Raw genomic sequence first — 20306 nt, 5'->3', positions numbered from 1 at the left:
CGTGAAGGCCCGAGTGTTACCGCTGCCACCCAAACAAACAAACCGCACAAACACTGCGCCGTGTCACGGGGTGGTTATTCGGTCGGGGCAGACACGCGACGGGTGGGCATGTATGTATGTTGAACGTTTTTCGCACCGTACGTAGCCAACCGTGTTAATCGGAGGTGTGGGGGAAAGACAACAAGCTACACACAAAAAGCAGTTCTCAAACAATGAGTTTTCAATCTAGATGATGTAAAAGTGCATAGCTCCAGTGGCTTCCTAATATCAGAAGGAAGAGCGTTCCAGACGGCCTGCAGAAGCGCATCTCGAAACGCGTGATGCGGTGGCCGTGTTTGCTCGATGGCCAGCCAAATCTTCTTGGTTCTTTCGGTAAAGTCACGTAGAAGGGAAATAATAAAGACGCTGTCTTTCCGACAGACCTGTTCTTCACCTGAGGACGGCTGCTTGCGTTGTGGCCGAAACGTCGTGATAATTATTTTATTATGTTTTATTTTTATAATTTTATTATTTCCCTTCTACGTGACGACTTTACCGAAAGAACCAAGAAGATGAATCCCTGCAGTCACGAAAGCTTTAAATCGAAAAGGCCAGCCAAATGTTCGATGGTCAGCCATCCTGGGGCATTCCTCCCCGAGTTCTCAGCCGGTTCAACAAAATCAACACGAAACCCAAATCGTTGTTTCAACCCGGGCTGGGGCGTGCGTGCGTGCGTGCGTGCGTGTTGCGCGCGGGGTCAAAGGGGGGCGCGGGCAGCACCTCGTAGCTGGGCGGAAAGCAGCAGGCGAGCATGTGGCGTGCCACGGTCAGGTCCTCCAGCAAGTACTGACGCGAAATCTCCAGGTGGCGCACCAGCCACATGCGGTCGGAGCCGCGCTCGTCCGGCTGGTTGGCCTCGATGCGCGTGCGCGCCGTGCTCTCCATCACGTCCATGCACTTCTTCCTCCACGCCTGGCGAGATTGGATGACGACGACGACGTGTTTGTGTGTGCGTGTGCAAAGAGGGAGAGAGGTCAGGATTCTGTCACGCTTTCCAACGTGCACGCGTGTGTGTGTGTTTGTGCACACGTGTATCCTCAAACATTTTTAATTCGCGATTAAACAAGTGTGGCGCTGCATGGGGCTCGGTGACATCATCAACATAATTCGCCAAATCACAGTGGGCGTGGCTTGTAATGGGTTTCCTGCCTTTGCGAGGCAGGATGTTGAATAACTACAATTTTTTTTTATTTAGCCGATTAAGCAACTTCACTTATCCGTCCAGCTAGACCATGAATAAACCTTGAAGAGTGAGCAGCAGCTAACGGCAGAACCAGCGAGCGTGTAAAAGGGCACCGTTGAATCCGCAATCCGGATAATCTGCCCGCGAAATAACGCCGAGTCAACCGTTAAACACGCTCCATTACCTTGGGCCGCCCCGGAGGCAGGAAGCTGGACTGCTTCTCCCTGTCGAGGGCGCGCTGATCCAGCTTCTCCTCACGCTCGATGATGCGCAGCACCGACACCAGCAAGGAGGGGTCTCTGCTCGCCGAGTGTCGGTTACAGAGCGAGAGGGTACAGAAGCCGCGATTAGTGGAGTCGTTCTCGTAGCTCCTCACCGAAAGTTCACTTATTGTTCCCTAGCTCTCCCCACGACCCCTTAATCTCCACCTCATAACCACCACCACCACCACCACCGTTTCTGTTCCCTCTTCACAGTCTCATTACATGGCTATCACTAAATCCCCATTCAATCAATTCATTCATCATCATTTACTGTCATTTGCTTTCATCGAATTCACGCATTACAGATTTGCCCATTGCTTCCTCTCGTCCATTTCATTCTCGTCATCTCCACCATTACATTCACACAAGTTGTACCGTTGTTAATTCTGCGTAAAGCACCTTGATTGAGGCGCTACATAAATTGAGATAATAAATACCCTGCAGAGGCGCTCTAAGACAGGGATCCCCAACCCCCGGGCCGCGGACCGGTACCGTTCCGTGGCCTGTTAGGAACCGGGCCGCACAGCAGCAGTGAGAGCGGTGAGTCCGCGCGTGGAACCTGCTCCCATTATTTTATTATTTACCACTTCCGCCCGCGCCTCTTTCCCGCACTGCGCACTTGTCTCAGCCACACAGTGTTGGTAAAGCCCACAAGCTGCTAACCCCTAGTAGCCAGAATGAGTAAAAAACAAACGTCGCCGGAGAGCTTCTTTGAAAAGGGGGAAAGACCCAATGATGACCCCCCACCCCCGGTCCTTGAAAAAATTGTCTTCCACGAAACCAGTCCCTGGTGCCAAAAAGGTTGGGGACCGTGGCTCTAAGAGCTCCCCATTCCACCAGCAGTGGCGGACACGAGTAGGTGCAAGAGCATCCCAATGACTCAATTGGGATTATACGAATGAACCTCAACCCCATACTCTTAGTTCTTTCGGTAAAGTCACGTAGGTAAAAAATGAAATTAATATTAATAAAAATAAAACAATAAAAATCACGACGTTTCGGAGGCAACACAAGTCTCTGTCATCAGGTGGGACCGTCACAGCCATATTTTCTGCATCAAGTGAGGCAGGGATTCAAGATGCAAGCCTTTGCCTCACTTGATGCAGCAAATCTGGCTGTGACGGTCCCACCTGATGACGGAGACTTGTGTTGCTTCCGAAACGTCGTGATTGAATTGTTTTATTTTTATTCATTTTTATTTCATTTTTTACCTACGTGACTTTACCGAAAGAACTAAGAGTATGAATCCTTGCAGTCACGAAAGCTTCAAATCTAGAACCTCAACCCCAACACCAAAAACTTGGCAGGACCCTCCAGAAAAAAAAAGTTGTCTTGAGACTCACCGAGGCTTTTCTGGATGAACAAGCTTTACGTATGTATGTATGCTGAACTTCTTTCGCACCGTACGTTGCCAACCGTGCTTATCGGAGAAAATAATCATCATTAGAAAACACCAATAGAACCTCATTTGCCAGTAAAAAATATGATAATTGTTTTTTTACCCTCTTATCTGGCAACAAAACTGACACCTTTTTTACAAGGAGTCATGTTTGCATAGACCACAATACCTGCAGTCGGAATGCAAACAAAAACACAACTCTGGCAAAGGAGGTTCCAATGGTGTAAATGCATAACCCCGAGCTCTCATACTCTGATGGTGCATTCTCTTTGAGTTGTGCGGCTTTTGGCGTCATCTGGTCCAACACCATGTGAGACTAGGCTTTTAAGAAAAGCTGTCTCGGGTGTGGACCAATCAACTTTAAGGACAGTGCATACATTATCAGAGTTATGTTTTTTGTTTGCATTCCGACTGCAGGTATTGTGGTCTATGCAACAGGACTGCTCGTAAAAAAGGTGTCAGTTTTGTTGCCAGATAAAAGGGTAAAAAAACAATTATCATCATCAGAAAAGATTGGGGGGGGGGGGAATGCCAGCAAGGACGAGTATGAGGCTGTACCTGCGTACGGTGGACAGCGCCCTCTCCAGCACGAGCCACAGCTGCTTGGCGAGGGCGTGCGACAGCTCGCTGGTGGCGGAGAAGTAGGCCTTGATGAGGCTCATGTCGGCCGTGTTGCGCGGGTCCATGCGGTACTGCTCGTAGAGGAGCTCATCGCGCGAGCTCTCCAGCTCCATCAGCGCCGTGTGCGCCTCCAGCAGCTGGCCTTGCTCGATCAGCGAGTGCGTGTTGCGCACGATCTCCGGCACTGAGACGGGCACGGGGGGAACAACGTGCGCGCGTCAACAAAAGCCGCAAAGATCCCCTCCTCGTATAAGCCGTCGACAGACCGTCGGATGCAAGCGCTGCTAACAAGCTGCGATGAAGGCCGGCGACAGCACACGACGGGGTGCGTGGTCAACGCTACGCCCGGCCGCCTTTGCCTCCCCAATGTTCACACACCGCACCAGGCTGAGTCGACCTAGGGGAGGCACTGAGCTGGTTCAGACATCCGCCACTGTGAGTAGGAATCGCACGCAGTGCGCTCAGGTTAATTCATTAACCTGTATTTTTAAATAAACCCATCAAGACATTTTAAGTACAAAAAATATTTTAAAAGAATATTATAAAAGTTTTAAATGTAACATATCCAGATTGGATTTAACAGTTTTTTTTACAACATGTTCAATATGGCTATGTAAATAATATGAATTGCACTTACAACAAATATTATAGGGTATTCAATTTGTACCCGAGGCTTTCTTAAGATATCTTTCTCTACCATCCCTAATCCTAATATTTAATATCATTGCTGTCCCTAGTAACAGCTGTTGAATTAGCCTAGTTGAATTTCTATCCTAAGGATATGGCCCATTTCTGCATACTGCAGAACATAAATAACGATTCATCTTCTTGGTTCTTTCGGTAAAGTCACTTCTTGTTTTTTTCGGTAAAGTCACGAAAGAACCAAGAAGATGAATCCCTGCAGTCACGAAAGCTTTAAATAGAAATAACGATTGTAGAAAAACCTTTCCCAGAACCCTGCTTGCCACAACAAAACGATGGGGGAAGGGGGGGATGGGTCCCCCGACGCACCTGCTGCTACCGCCGCTACTGCCGCTCACCCGAGAAGATGTTCTTGAGGTTCTCGACCGCGGCCGCCAGCTGGCTGTGCTGCACCACGGCGTCCTTGACGTCGCGCAGGCCCTCGATGGCGGCGATGCTGCTCTGCCAGTCGCGGCCGACGTCCGCAAGCGACCCGCGCACCTCGCACGAGTCGCTCAGCGCCGTGTGCAGCTGCGACAGCCCCGTGCGCACGCCGTCGAGCTGCGACTGGATCGCCGCCTGCGCCGGGCGGGTATAGCGGACGCCGACCACTATTACCCAGTTCCCATCGGCACATCCATCCAAGCCGGATCAGCGGAGGGCATCACGGTATAGGTGGTTTTTCTGTTGGCTATTTGCTGTGTTAAGCCAGAACCAAACGGTGATATGCAGGCCTCACAAGACAATGGAATCGAGCGCAGGGCCAAGCAGGGCGAGGGGTGGGGACTAATGACATGCCGATTGCATGTGACGTCAGTCACTACACTACGAGAACACGTCAATGCGTCATCAACATGCATCACAGCGAATTGGGATCTACGGATGAAACGCGCCTTACAATTGTAAATTATAATTATTTATTATCTCAACGCATTCATCGAATGTGACGTCAGCACAATGTCTGGACACCGACTCATCGTTAATCGCGCGTGACGTCAGTCGCATGGCCCTGTTGTGCAATGGAAAAAGAGGTACAAACGATCCGGGGTGTTGAAAGTCCTAGTCGGCCCTTTCAAGACGTACTTTCGATCCCTTCTTCACGTAACCCAAGGGTGGCTCGATTACGGCTCATGATGATGATGATCAAGATTCGGGCCTCGGAAAGGAAAAGGTTCAACCCCTCCCTGCATGCACAGCGACCGCACCTTGAGGCGGGCCTCCACGGACGCCTTCTTGCGCGCCTCTCTCCGCCGGTACTGCTCCGCCTTGTCCAGCTGGTCGGGCCGCTGCAGCATGCTGGCTACGCGCTGCACCGCCGTCTCCATCGCCTCGCGATCCGTCCTCTCCATCTCTGCTTTGCCGATCCCTCCCACCGTCGCTGGAAACGCAAGGGAACGGACCACAGTCGACGATGCCGACCAAGACGTTGGCCAGGTCACTTTCGCGCGTAACTTTCTACTGTATTTCGCACAGCACGCCGTTTTAAATTACGAGCTGCTCCTCACGCGTTGAGGGTCAGTGACGTGCTGCCCACGTGACCGAAAGAACACACGTCAGCAAGTTCAACGGTTACATTATACTGGAAGGAACCTCCTGGTTACACCTAGCCCACAGGGGATTATTGTGTCCATCCGTCGTGCAGGGAGGGGCTGGGTGGGGAGGGAGGGGCTGGGTGGGGCTGGGTGGGGAGGGGCTGGTCACCCCGTGGTGCCCTTATAAAACTCAACGTTTAACCTACTCACGCCGGCTTGTGCCCGCCCTCACAATCGGGCATATTTGCAGAATACACCACGCCGCCGTTGGCCCTGGCCATTGACCGAGCAACCCAACGTTCCTACCAGCTCCCTCCGCAGGAATGTGTTTAAGCTAATTCTCGGGCTGTATCCTCCACCTCATTCTATGTGGGTAAACAATGAACGTCATTGTTTAGCCGATTATGCAAAACATGAAGTGCCATCACTTGCAGTACTGTATTGCATTTATAGTCTTCAGCAAATGGTCAAAAGTGTCAACAAATAATGATGATTCCCCCGGTCAGCCGTGTCAAGTGATCCACTTAAGACCAAAAGGACTTAACTTCAATGTTTATGGTTACAACATCAAAGTGGATTTCTGTGCAAACGAAAATGACATAAAAAAATGAAAACAAAAGCCTACGCGTTATTAAAACTGAAAATTAAATTCATATCCCGTTTGCAGCCCTGAGCACAGTGGTGGAAATTCCACGTTACTTTGGCCGCAGTCGATCCAACCTTGGCACAACCACTGTTGACGTACGATAAAGTAAAGATGACATGTACTGTTGAATGCCTTTCATAATGTGTTCTATTTAACATTAAATGTGTAATATTATGTTTAGCAGATACACCGTGCTCACAAAAGAGCCAAACTTAGCGCCGCCCGCAATTCACACTGATATCTTCAACTCTGCAAAGATTACCCCCCAAAAAAAATATCATGCAACATGTTAGAACCACACTTGAGCATCAACGCAGCAGTCGTAACGTAACACGCTTTAGGAAAACAAACACTGACCGCCTAAAATTCGATGTAAAGCTTTCGTGACTACAGTGATTCATATTATTGGTTCTTTCGGTAAAGTCACGTAGAAGGGAAATAATAAAAAGAAAAATTTCTTTAATTTTATTATTTCCCTTCTACGTGACTTTACCGAAAGAACCAAGAATATACCGATCGCCTAACTTAAAATTGTAACCGCGATCGTTAACCCAACGCGGCCTACACGTTCCACGTACCCTGCGCTCTTTCCTGAGCGCCCGCGGGGAAAATGTGGCCCCGACCCCCGGGTGACAGAACCAGCAGAGGCGGCGTATCTCGCCGGGGTTGAGAAACTCACGAATTGAAATACCACGTTGAGACACTTTAAACAACTACATGTTCATGTTTTCATTTTATCCAGGTTTTATGGCCCCACCGAGCTGCCTATATAGTAGGGCTGAACGATTAATCGATTTCAAATCGATATATAAAATACATTTTTTTTTATAAAATAATTATTTTTATTATTTCTACGTGACTTTACCGAAGGTAAATAATAAAAATACTTATTTTATTATTTCCCTTCTACGTGACTTTACCGAAAGCACCAAGAATATACTGACCGCCTAACTTAAAATTGTAACCGCGATCGTTAACCCAACGCGGCCTACACGTTCCACGTACCCTGCGCTCTTTCCTGAGCGCCCGCGGGGAAAAGGTGGCCCCGACCCCCGGGTGACAGAACCAGCAGAGGCGGCGTATCTCGCCGGGGTTGAGAAACTCACGAATTGAAATACTACGTTGAGACACTTTAAACAACTACATGTTCATGTTTTCATTTTATCCAGGTTTTATGGCCCCACTGAGATGCCTATATAGTAGGGCTGAACGATTAATCGATTTCAAATCGAAATTAGAAACAATACGATTAGCAAATCGCAAAAGCTGCGATTTTTGGCGATTTGAAAAGTCATATTTCTTATTGGAATTGTTTGATTTTCTATTATTTTTATAACTTAATGTATTTAACTTAACAATTGTTCTGTTTGATTGTTCTATTTCAATTATTTTTTTTAATGAATATATATTTAAGTTCTCATCCTTGCATTAAAATATTTCGAGCAGTTTATATTTTGATGGTATCGTGTGGTAATGCTCCATCACATGTTTTAAATCGATTACTCAGTGAATATAGAACTGAAGCTTGACTTTAAAAATTTTAATCGCAAATCAAATTGCAATATCTGTCAGAAAAGTCGCAATTAGATATTTTCCACGAATCGTGGGCTTATAATCATCATCGTAATCGTGTAGAAATTTATAGCAGCCAAATATTCTAAACTAGGTGGCTAATCATCACGGAGAAATGTATAGTTGCCAAATACTCTAAACTAGGTGGCTTTTCATCACCGAGCAATACACAGCTGCCAAAAATACTCTAAACTAGGTGGCTAATCATCACGTGGAAATTTACGGCAGCCAAATATTCTAAACGCGTGATGTTGATTCTAAATGTGGAGGGAACAAACGGGAGAATACATCCACGCGACCACCACGTGGAGAGAGACACGCAAACTCCAAATCTACAGCAGCAGGTATCAGGGTCGTGGATCGAACCCACGACCTCCTGTACACCAGGCGAGGTAGTTAACATCTCCCAGCCACCGTGATGATAAGAGAGACACGCAAACTCCACATATACAGCAGGTATCAGGGTCGTGGATCGAACCCACGACCTCCTGCACACCAGGCGAGGTAGTTAACATCTCCTAGCCACCGTGATGATAAGAGAGACACGCAAACTCCACATATACAGCAGGTATCAGGGTCGGATCTAACCCACGACCTCATGTACACCAGGCGAGGTAGTTAACATCTCCTAGCCACCGTGATGATGATGAGCGAGAGAGAGAGACACGCAAACTCCAAATCTACAGCAGCAGGTATCAGGGTCGTGGATCGAACCCACGACCCCGGGCCCTGCACGTGAGACCCTGGTCGTGAGAGGCTGGTCTTGAGACCCCTGGTTTTGAAACCCCTGGTCTTGGGACCCTGGTCGTGAGAGGCTGGTCTTGAAACCCCTGGACGTACCCGCCTGTTTGGTGTCCTCCGTGAGCATCGCAATCGCCGAGAAGACCGCGGCAGGGATGGGCCCGGAAGTTTTCTTTGTGCGGGTTTTTATTTATTTACTTACCCCGAATGCAACGAAGATTACACATTAAAACCGAAGCATCGTCGTTGTCAAGAAACTACACAAAACAAATAAGCTCTCCATCCGGCTTAAAGTAAAAAACACAATGAATTGTCACAAGTTGTGCGGTCAGCTGTAAGTGGAGGGCTGAGGTCCCATGACGTTTTTTTTACAATCATCGCCTTCAATGCGTTGGCAGAATGTTTGTACTCAACTCTGCCCCCACGTGTCCGGCTGTGGTCATCGTCAGCTACAGTCTACTGCTGGATGATGCCCTCCGCAAGCCGCCACGACACGATACACTACACTATACACTACACTATACACCAGAGGTGTGGACTCGAGTCATGTGACTTGGACTCGAGTCAGACTCGAGTCATGAATTTGATGACTTGCGACTCGACTTGGACTTGCATAACAATGACTTTGTCCCACCTCTGCTATACACTACTATACACTACACTATACACCACACTTTACACTACTATACACTACACTATACACTACACTATACACTACACTATACACTACTATACACTACTATACACTACACTATACACTACACTATACACCACACTTTACACTACACTACTATACACTACAATACACTACACTATACACTACTATACACTACAATACACTACACTATACACTACTATACACTATACATTACTATACACTACACTATACACTATTATACACTACTATACACTACACTATACACTACTATACACTACACTATACATTACTATACACTACACTATACACTACTATACACTACACTATACACTACTATAAACTACTATACACTATACACTACTGTACACTACACTATACACTACAACACTATACACTACTACACTATACACTACACTATACACTACTATAAACTACACTATACACTACTATATACTACACTGTACACTACTATAAACTACACTATACACTACTAGACACTACTATACACTACACTATACACTACTATACACTACACTACTATACACTACACTACTATACACTACACTACTATACACTACACTATACACTACTATACACTACACACTACAACACTATACACTACACTATACACTACACACTACACTGCTATAAACTACACTATACACTTCATAATCAACGATTTTTGGGTTTAGATCGCGTTATTTATAAATGTGTCGTAACCCTCCACCACCCGACACGGCCAATCAGTAAAAAAAAAAGTGTCACGTTGACAAAAGACAAATAGTTCACTGCTTTAGCCCACCGGTGTGTTGAAGCGTGAAACCACAACATTTACAATTTGAGTACGACGTTTCGCTGGTAATTGCATCCAGCATCATCGGGCAATTCGCCAGAATGGTGAGGCTCTGCTGTGTCTCCCGTTCTTATATAGAGCAGCAGCAGGGTGACGTCATCATTAACTCATTAACTCATCAGGTGCAAAGATTTGAGGGGGGGGGGTTATTGTAATTATATACTTGATTAGTAATAAGGCTACCAGCGAAACGTCGTACTCAAATTGTAAATGTTGTGGTTTCACGCTTCAACACACCGGTGGGCTAAAGCAGTGAACTATTTGTCTTTTGTCAACGTGACACTTTTTTTTTTACTGATTGGCCGTGTCGGGTGGTGGAGGGTTACGACACATTTATAAATAACGCGATCTAAACCCAAAAATCGTTGATTATGAACAATATTGGTCGCGAAAGCCTACGTGTTAAACTACACTATACACTACTATACACTACACTATACACTGCTATACACTACACTATACACTACTCTACACTACACAATGCAACACAACACAGAGAACCAGCCAACACAACAGCATTGTGTTTCTAAGTTTACTATGTTTGTTTTTCTCATTCATTCTTACCTGATTATGGTTGCTTGTGTTGCAATCGAAACGTCGTATTATATTAACACATTCCTGCGGAGGGAGCTGGTAGGAAAGTTGGGTTGCTCGGTCAATGGCCAGGGTCAACGGCGGCGTGGTGTATTCCGCAAATATGCCCGACGATATTTTACTAGGTTATTTAATTTTAGTGTGTCTTTCTCCTGATTTTCAGGCTTGCTTGCTGTGCCATCGTACTCGCATCACCACGTTTTCTTTTGGACCACTCATTGATATGCTATTTTTTTCTAACCCCCCTCCCTCTCTCTGCCTCCGCCCACCCTCTGTCTATTTAAGGCCACCCCACAGAGACGATCACCCCTCTCTGTCACCTGTGTTGCTCTCGCTATGTATGTATCTTGTGATATCTGTCTGCTAATATGTCTGTCTATAGTTTTCTGGTTAGATATTATGTCGCTATTTCATTATACCTGATGATGATTGCTTGTGTTGCAATCGAAACGTCGTATTCTATTATTTAATTTAATTTATTATTTTATCTTTAGACGTGACTTAACCGAAAGAACCAAATAATATGCCCGACTGTGAGGGCGGGCACAAGCCGGCGTGAGTAGGTGAAACGTTGAGTTTTATAAGGGCACCACGGGGTGACCAGCCCCTCCCCACCCAGCCCCACCTCTCCCACCCCCCACACAGCCCCACCCTCCCCACCCAGCCCCTCCCCACCCAGCCCCATCCCTCCAACCCCCCACCCAGCCCCTCCCCACCCACCCCACCCCTCCCACCCCCCACCCAGCCCCTCCCCACCCACCCCACCCCTCCCACCCTCCCCACCCAGCCCCTCCCCACCCAGCCCCACCCCTCCCACCCCCCCATCCAGCCCCTCCCCACCCACCCCACCCCTCCCACCCAGCCCCTCCCCACCCAGCCCCACCCCTCCCACCCTCCCCACCCAGCCCCTCCCCTCCCCACCCAGCCCCACCCCTCCCACCCCCCATCCAGCCCCTCCCCACCCACCCCACCCCTCCCACCCAGCCCCTCCCCACCCAGCCCCACCCCTCCCACCCTCCCCACCCAGCCCCTCCCCTCCCCACCCAGCCCCACCCCTCCCACCCCCCATCCAGCCCCTCCCCACCCACCCCACCCAGCCCCTCCCCACCCACCCCACCCAGCCCCACCCCTCCCACCCCCCACCCAGCCCCTCCCCACCAAGCCCCTCCCCACCGTCCCCACCCAGCCCTTCCCTGCACGACGGACGGACACAATAATCCCCTGTGGGCTGGTGTAACCAGGTTCCTACAAGTATAATTAGATTTTATTTTCAACGTGACTTTACCGAAAGAACCAAAGAGTAATTCCTGCAGTCACGAAAGCTACGAATCATTGTTAAAGTTGTTCCTTACCCCAAGCTCTTGGGAAATATAATAATAACAACAATAATCAGGGTGAGTCCCTTTTTACACACTTTGAGAGCTATACAAGGACCCCTGTTCTTAGGTACGTAGATCAACAAATACTCTAATGCGATTCATTGGTAAAAGAGAAATTTATTATAGTTTATATTAAATAAAACGCGTTTCGTTTATAACAGCAGACACTTGGCCCCGCTAGCTTTCCGTAAGGTTAAGCTGGACGCCGATTATTTAATTATTTAAACCCGTTCGTAAATTTGGCGGGAAAAAGTTACCGACGACTCGCAGGCTTCAAGTTCCACGCGACCCAAGTGAGTTGATTCCTCGACGATTACAGCTGGCGGCGGCAATTTATCGACTAAACTGAGGCGATTTTACTCTCGCCTCAGATTAGCCGATGCGTTACGGGGCGTCCCCCCTGCTTTAGATGAGTTTAAGCCACGTTGACCCGTGCCAGAGCCCTTCACGGGCCTACCTCTGTCGATCACTTCAACACTGTATACACTTAATTCTAGATTTGAAGCTTATATACACTTCGCGCTCGCCGAATTCTCGGGATTGTAAAGACGCAGCTTGATTCCCTTGTGTTTTAAAAGCATCAGCAGCTTGGTGGGGGTTAGGAGAGGGGCGCGATGAGGGGATACTTCTCGTAAAACTCGGGTGTGTAGAAACAGCGCGCCAGGTTTGAATAATATCGCAAATCGTCGCTAGCCCCCCCCCCCCAACTCTATAAACGTCTACTTATTTATTGATTTGAAGCTTTAATTTATTTATTGGTTCTTTCGGTAAAGTCACGTAGGTATAAAATAAAATACGACGTTTCGGGCGCAACACAAGCTTCCGTCATCTGATGATCAGATGACGACCGCTTGTGTTGCGCTCGAAACTTCGTGATTAAAGTTATTTTATTTTTATACCTACGTGACTTTACCGAAAGAACCAAAGAGTTTGTCTACTTCTTTGTTCCGTTAGCTGTCGAGCAACAGCAGCAGCAGCGTTAACATCGGGGAGTTTGATGAGCCAAATGAGTGGTGGAGGTGGTATTTTGCCGAATCGGGGCATCGATTCGTCGTTCACTAACTTCAGATATTAGTTCGCCACAGGATCTAAGCACTTTTAAATCAAGATTGGACAAATTCATGTTTTTAAAGCTGTTTTGTGTGTCTTTAGTTTGTTCTTACCCCCCCCCCAGCTCCCGATTCGTGCGCTTGGCTACGTACGGTGCGAAAGAAGTCCAACGTACTGTAGTACATACACACGTTCCATGCTTCTGTTATGTGTAACCAAAGTCACCTTATAAGCTAAATTAAGTATAACTTACTGACGTTTCTGGCAACGGCCCTTCTTCAGAACAAGGGGGGGGGGCGGTAATGGTGATGTGGCATTTGCAGTCAGCTCGGCTAATAAAGCGCCTGGTATCTTCTTGCTGTGGTTTTCCCACCTGATGATGATTGCTTGTGTTGCAATCGAAACGTCGTGATTTATTTATTTTATACCTGCGTGACTTTACCGAAAGAACCAAAGAGTATGGACTCTTCCAGTTCTGAATTGTGGTAGTCGTGAGCGAAGTGGCCAGGAGATGGCATCAATGTGCAGCAGTGGATTGTTGAACAGACAGACACAGTGTTGGTGATGGTAAAGTGGCATTTGCAGAATCGCCAAAGCTCAGCTAAGAATGCGCCTGGTTTGTTCCAGGACCTAATTGTGGTAGTCGTGAGCTAAGTGGCCAGGAGATGGCATTTACTGTGCAGCAGTGGATTGTTGAACAGACAGACACAGTGGTGGTGATTGTGAAGTGGCATTTGCAGAGTTGCCAAAGCTCGGCTAAGAATGTGCCTGGTTTGTTCCAGTTCTGAATTGTGGTATTCGTGAGCGAAGTGGTCAGGAGATGGCGTCAATGTGCAGCAGTGGATTGTTGAACAGACAGACACAGTGGTGTTGGTGATGATAAAGTATCATTTGCAGAATCGCCAAAGCTCAGCTAAGAAGGCGCCTGGTCTGTTCCAGGACCTGATTGTGGTAGTCGTGAGCGAAGTGGCCAGGAGATGGCATCACTGTGCAGCAGTGGATTGTTGAACAGACAGACACAGTGGTGTTGGTGATGGTGAAGTGGCATTTTGCAGAGTCGCCAAAGCTCAGCTAAGAATGCGCCTGGTCTGTTCCAGGACCTAATTGTGGTAGCCGTGAGCGAAGTGGCCAGGAGATGGCATCACTGTGCAGCAGTGGATTAGTTGAACACTTAGTAGTCGGGCTTTTGCGACCAATATTATCCACAATAGAGGTTTTTTGGTTAGATTACGTATATATAAATGTGTCGTTAAACCCGCCACCATCCGACACAGCCAATTACTGCAGTAAGGTTTGTCACGTAAATAAAACGTTCTGATTCGTTACTCTAATTGTAAATGTGGGTTTACTCTCCAACATACCGTTGTGCTGAACTAGTAACGAATTGGCATGTTTTTGTTTACGTGACAAACTTTACTAATTGGTTGTGCCAGGTGGTGGCGACTTTAACGACGCATTTATATTTACGCGATCTAACCCAAAAACCTAAATTATGGACAGCAGTGTAAATGTTGTGGCTTGGCTCTCCAACACCGGTGTGCTGTACTGGTGACGAATTGGCATCTTCTGTTTACGTGACAACCCTTACTAGTTGGCTGTGTTGGGTGGTGGCGGGTTTTAATGACGTTAATATATTTACGTGATCTAACCCAAAAAATATATTATGGAGCAGTGAATTGTTGACCACACGGACAGAGCTAATAATAAGGGGAAATAATCAGTCAACTTTTGAATGTACCGCCGCAAAGTATTCACTCACTCTCACCTAAAGAGAGGACGAAACGTCGCATATATTGACAAGTGTGTTGAGCTTTTCTGTACTTTATGCCTGGTGGTCGTTGCCCATCCGAGCTTACTTTGCCCTCAATTTCTGGAAAAAGGTGGCGTTGCTCTCAAAGGCGTGTAGCTCCTTGCATTGACAGACACTAAATGCACAAACGCGTTCATCCTTCCTTGAAAATATGCCGTGGAGACATTGCATTGCCTGAAACGTCGCTTATAAAAAATGTGTCTTGGTGTACACGAGGTTGTGGGTTCGATCCCGACCCTGACACCTGTTGTATATTTGGAGTTTACATGCTCTCTCTCCCCGTGGTCACGTGGATTTCTCTCCGATATTTCCATCTACGTTTAGAAACATGCGTTTAGAGTATTTGGCTGTATTCAATTTCCACATGATAAGCCACTTCGTTGAGCTATCAGCTGTATAGCTCAGTGGGCCTAAACTGGTAACATAAAAAGTGTATAAATGGTGTATATTGTGTGTTGACGAATCTGAGTTTGTTGGGAAATCGTTAATAATCTTACCCGCCCCCTTTCTGATCGCCCGTGTCTCTCTCTCAGACGCGTTCGCGATGTCGGACGGCAATCTGATGATGTACGAGACGCAGCACTTTGGCTTCACGCCGCAGTCGTGCCTGGACGGCATGTACAACGCGGTGCAGGAATACATCTACAGCGTGCTCAAGGCGGTGGAGGACTGCGTGCTGGAGAACGTGGCGCGCGGAGGGAGCCAATCCTCCTCCGTGGAGAAGGTCCGCCAAGGCACCCAGCTGCTCATCGACCACATGAAGGTGCGCGTCGGCCACGGGCGGATGTTCAACATCCCACCCCTTGGGAGTTTCCGAGCCAGCTTTTTACAACGGGCAGAAAAACCGTGTTATTCCGAAGAGCTTACGACGCGCGATCGGCACGCATCCATGATGGACTGGACTCGTAACAGTGCAGAATAACAAATGTTCGTGCATACTCGATTTACTTTGTTTGCATTCGACAAACACTACTGCGCACATTTTGGTGGTCGTGCTATTTAGCAGCTCCGATGTGCTTGCTGTGGGTTGTTTAGCACGATGTCCGACGTTTCGCTTCACGTGCTTGGGAGCTTCTGCAGGAAACCGAAAGATTTTGTTCGGTTTGCGAGGAAAATCCCGAGAGTGCCTGGGGGAGAGAAGACCTCGCGTGCTTGCGTGCGTGAGCGAGAGAGCGAGGGAGGAGAACACGCGTAGGTTCAACGATTCTCATTCTACCTCGCCAACAGTCGCAGCTGGACATGACGTTCGAGCTGATTGAGATCTACATGGCGGAGCGCGTCTTCACGGTGCCGCCCGGCGTGCTGCTGCCCGAGGACCAGCTGCACGCCGCGCCCCTCGCCAACGACGCAGACGAGGAGCGCCAGCTCGACGCCGAGCTTGCCGAGATGCGCAGTCGGCACCGGCAGGAGATGGCCATCCAGTACGCGCTGCCCGTTATCCACGCACGCCACGCACGCCACGCACGCCACGCACGCCACGCACGCCACGCTCGCACGCTGCCGTGCTTTTGTTTTATCCGGGGCTATGCCTCCACCCCATTCATTACCCTCCATAATTAAAAGTTGTGAAATGTCATTCCTGCATTTGGACACGAATTGGCTCACTAGGCTCTCACTTGGTAAAAAAATCATGGCCCAGGACAGGAGCGGGTGTAAGGAAGAAGACCAGCACGGCCGGCAGATCTGCGCGTTATCGCCAACCGGTGAAAATGTCCGTAGACGAACCGACGTCACCCTCCGATGCTCTGAACAAGCTACCGCCCTGCCCACCCACCCACCCCGCAGGGCTCGCTTGCAGGCCGAGCTGGAGGAGCAGCGCGCGGTGCAGGAGGCGCTGGAGGCCACGCTACGCCGTTTTGACGAGCTGGAGCGGGTTTGGCGCGAGCGCGTGGGCACGGACGCGGCGCAGGCGCTCCGCTTCTGCCTGCAGCGTGCCCAGCAGCTGTGCGAGCGGGCGGGCGCCGTGCGGGGGCAACGGTCGCTCGTGCAGGAGCCCACGGCGGCGGCAGCGCCACCAGCGGCGCCACCAGCGGAGTGATGCGTGGCGTTGCTCTCGTTGCCGTCGTTACCAGGGCTGATTTTCTCACCGAATGTATCGCGGGTCGCTGGCCAGGACCGGAGTGTGTTGTGTGCGCGTGACTAGTAATAGCCACAGCCGTAGCGAGGGGTGGTATACTGGATGTGGTGTGCCAGGTCGCGGGCCCGGCTGAAATTAAGCCACTCACTCGATTCCCCATATGCTTATGGGAAGTTTCGGGCCCGGAATGGATTGATTGCACTGCTGTTGCTGTCGTACAGCGGTGGATTTTCACGAAAGTAACTGTTCAATAAACCCTGGCAGTGGAAAGGAGTATTGGTTGTCGGCAGGCTAACACGGTTTGGTGCTGCCTGTTACCCAGCGGTTTTCAGCGTGTTTAGGAAGCAGCGCCTGAGTGGCGGCTTTTGAGAATGGATTGACGCCACCACCAAAAATCGTATTTGTTGGCATTGTGTGCCAGATGTTTTGGAAGGTTTCCATGTTCGAAATGCAGCCAGTTACAAAAATGCCGCCTCAGGCGATCGGAAGGGCCCCAACGGTTAGATCCACAAGTGGGCGAGGGCGCCGTGGTCTGAAGACACAACCGGTCGGAGGCATCGCAGGCCACGACCCAGGGCCATGTGACGATTCATCGATTAAAATTGATTCTTCCACTCGACGTGAAACGCGGAGAATAATTACACCCGTAATATTAATTGTTTAACATTCGTGGAAATGACACTCGCGTTACGTTTTAGGCTAACGGAGTGAACGGACGATGTAAAAGATATATGTGACGACCATTTGCGCTGTTTTAAAAAATATATAATTTACTTTGTGTACTGTTTTAAATATCTCCCTTCCCACAATAGTGCCACGTGACGTTACTTTTTGTTCGGGGGGGGAGTAGCACGAAAGTGATGTAATGTTTTCAGGTTAATCCGGAGCAAAACTAAATCCGGATCTTTAGAAATGTATATAGGTTCGATATTTAGATGGGGGGGTGGGGGGGCAATTGAGAGAGTTTCTGTAGTATACGATATGAAAATTAAATGTGGGACTTGCATTTAGTAGCTTGCATTCGTGTCAAGGCAGTCAAGTTGGGGTGTGCAGTGGACCCTCATTGCAAGTGATACGTAATATTTGGGCGGGGGGGGGGGTACAGGGAGGGCGGTTGAATGGCATGCCACGGTGTTCTGGAAATTCCAGATTCTGCCGTGAATACTTTGTGAATTGTAATGTGTCGGTCGCTTAATAAATGAATAAAATGGTATTGAGTCACCTCGCCCACTCGTCCACACACCGCACGTGCACGCGCGTGCACGCGCGCACACGAGTCATTGTTAAAAATAACACGTAAACAAAGTGATGCAGAAATTACAGGTATTTACTACGTATGGAGAAAACATTTCATAGCAACCGCAAGATGATTGTCACTAGTCGTAAGCAAAATATTGCATTTTTAAGACGTAATCACAGTAAACAATGCTACAGGGTTACACAGTGGGCAGTAGATCGCAATGCAGCAACACCCATTGTGCTGTACCTCTATGCTTCCACGTCTTCACCAACCTGCCCTGACCAGTGTTATGAGGTATGGTCAAATAGGCCCCACATGCTGGAACAAAGGAAGGTCCATATTCCAGCAGTGAACTGAGAAATCAACAATGCTACAAAATCAACAATGCTGACTAGGAAAACAAAATCAAAGGCGCGAACCATTCGTACAACGTATACCAATCAACGTTCATCAGAAAATCCTACACAACTGTCCAATTATAAATATATTCAAATCTCCCCGCTCCCTCCAAAACCTTATAATTGCACGTGTCCCTTCTGTTTGTATAGGGTCGTGAAATGTGTCACGTGTTGCAAGTGAAGTGAAGGCAACCCATATTAACAGTATTACCTTGCTGCTATACCATGTCCGGTCCCATTAAAGCAGTGGTTCCTAGCCGTTACTGCAGCCTTGCACCCCTTTTGATTCTCAATCGGTAAATTAATGTATGTTTGTTCATACATAGCGTTTGATGACAAAGTTTGTTGTAACTTAACGTGTCCGTGTTAAATTTGTGGTATCTAATATTTGCCTTCTAAAAAAAATCTGGCCACGTCTCGCCACCTCCCCCCCCCCTCCCAGAAAGGGCATTTCGCACCCCCAGGGGGTGCAGCGTGCAGCACAGGTTAAGAAGAACCACTGACTTCATGTAAAGTGTCAATGTCCAAAAGTGAAGATTTTGTCTAGGTTGTACGCAGGAATTTGAAGACCTGATTTCAAGTACTAATCGTACACACACCTGTACCCCTTTATCTTGCTAGTGGCTGTATTTAATTTAATCGATTTTACCATTGTGATGAAGATGACTTGCAAATGAGACCAATCCGCTCTCTTGAGTTCCCACCGGCCTAAACAAATAAACTTGCCTTGGCTATGAATAATAATAATCATGATGCAGGCGTGTTAAGGGAAAACTCGTTAAACGATAAGTCGTTTTCCCATCGACTGCCATGTTAAAACGTCGAGTTGCGTTTCGGCCCCAAAATGTTCCACTCTTGGACAACCTTTTTAACGTGAGAAATGCTAATTCAGATTTTTAAATAAAGCAATAAAAAATCAAGTGTAACATCACACATGGAGAGCCGCAGTTTCTGCAGGTGCCTGTCCTCAGCGTCACCCTTCTCCCACATCGTGCGTAGCCAACCTCGCTAATCGGAGGTGCGGGGAAGAACAAAATAAACTAAACACGAAAAGCAGTTCTAAAGAAATGAGTTTATCAATCAAGACGATGATTTAAAAGTGCATAGCTCCAGTGGCTTCCTAAGATTAAGGCAGAACGTTCCAGGCGGCCACAAAAGCGAATCTGAAAGTATACTCTTAGTTCTTTCGGTAAAGTCACGTAGGTAAAAAATGAAATAAAAATTAATAAAAATCATTTTTTAGGTAAAAAATGAAATTAAAATTAATAAAAATAAAATAAAATCATTTTCTACCTAGGTCACTTTACCGAAAGAAGTAAGAGTATGAATCCTTGCAGTCACGAAAGCTTCAAATCTAGAATCTGAAAGTGTCGCGCGGTGCAGTGGCACGTCTTTGTTCGATGGCTTGTACGTACGTATGTTGAACGTCTTTGGCACTACGTAGACAACCGCGCTAAACGGATGTGCGGGGGAAGAACAACAAACTGAACACAAAGCAGTTCTAAAGAAACAAGTTTTAGATTTAAAAGTGCAAAGCTCATGGTTTCCCAATATTGGAAGAAAGCGTTAC

General features: G+C 47.9%; 2 protein-coding genes across 6 annotated transcripts in view; one reads left to right on the top strand and one right to left on the bottom strand.

Annotated features, from left to right (window-relative positions):
* Positions 1–10888, bottom strand: part of EXOC3 (exocyst complex component 3) — a 28366-nt gene extending 17478 nt beyond the window's left edge. For 2 of the 5 annotated variants that reach the window (XM_078619604.1, XM_078619607.1), the window contains exons 1-6: positions 8777–9067; positions 5392–5564; positions 4546–4765; positions 3443–3689; positions 1407–1521; positions 760–951 (exon numbers count right to left, since the gene is read on the bottom strand). In XM_078619604.1, coding sequence (XP_078475730.1) covers positions 760–951; positions 1407–1521; positions 3443–3689; positions 4546–4765; positions 5392–5564; positions 8777–8804 — 975 coding nt within the window. In that variant the 5' untranslated portion in view covers positions 8805–9067. Of the gene's footprint in view, positions 1–759; positions 952–1406; positions 1522–3442; positions 3690–4545; positions 4766–5391; positions 5565–6942; positions 7144–7369; positions 7390–8776; positions 9068–10752 lie in introns of those variants that run through there. The other 3 variants (XM_078619605.1, XM_078619608.1, XM_078619606.1) reach the window with 3 other exon arrangements.
* A 1476-nt stretch (positions 10889–12364) lies between these two features.
* On the top strand, positions 12365–18319 carry MIS12 (MIS12 kinetochore complex component). The gene is made up of 4 exons (XM_078619489.1): positions 12365–12454; positions 15555–15784; positions 16249–16442; positions 16807–18319. The coding sequence occupies exons 2-4, from the start codon at positions 15566–15568 to the stop codon at positions 17057–17059; spliced, it is 666 nt and encodes a 221-aa protein (XP_078475615.1). The 5' UTR covers positions 12365–12454; positions 15555–15565; the 3' UTR covers positions 17060–18319.
* The last annotated feature ends 1987 nt before the right edge of the window (positions 18320–20306 follow it).

The sequence above is a fragment of the Lampetra planeri genome, chromosome 63, assembly GCF_965212315.1.
Source record: "Lampetra planeri chromosome 63, kcLamPlan1.2.h2, whole genome shotgun sequence".
Lineage (NCBI taxonomy): Eukaryota > Metazoa > Chordata > Hyperoartia > Petromyzontiformes > Petromyzontidae > Lampetra > Lampetra planeri.
This window is presented reverse-complemented; position numbering and strand designations above follow the sequence as displayed.

Excerpts from the sequence above, each read along its gene's own strand:
- MIS12 (XM_078619489.1), top strand. The coding sequence starts at position 15,566 with ATGTCGGACGGCAATCTGATGATGTACGAGACGCAGCACTTTGGCTTC. Across the intron at positions 15,785-16,248 it reads TGCTCATCGACCACATGAAG|TCGCAGCTGGACATGACGTT; the intron begins GTGCGCGTCGGC and ends CCTCGCCAACAG. Across the intron at positions 16,443-16,806 it reads CGGCAGGAGATGGCCATCCA|GGCTCGCTTGCAGGCCGAGC; the intron begins GTACGCGCTGCC and ends CCCACCCCGCAG.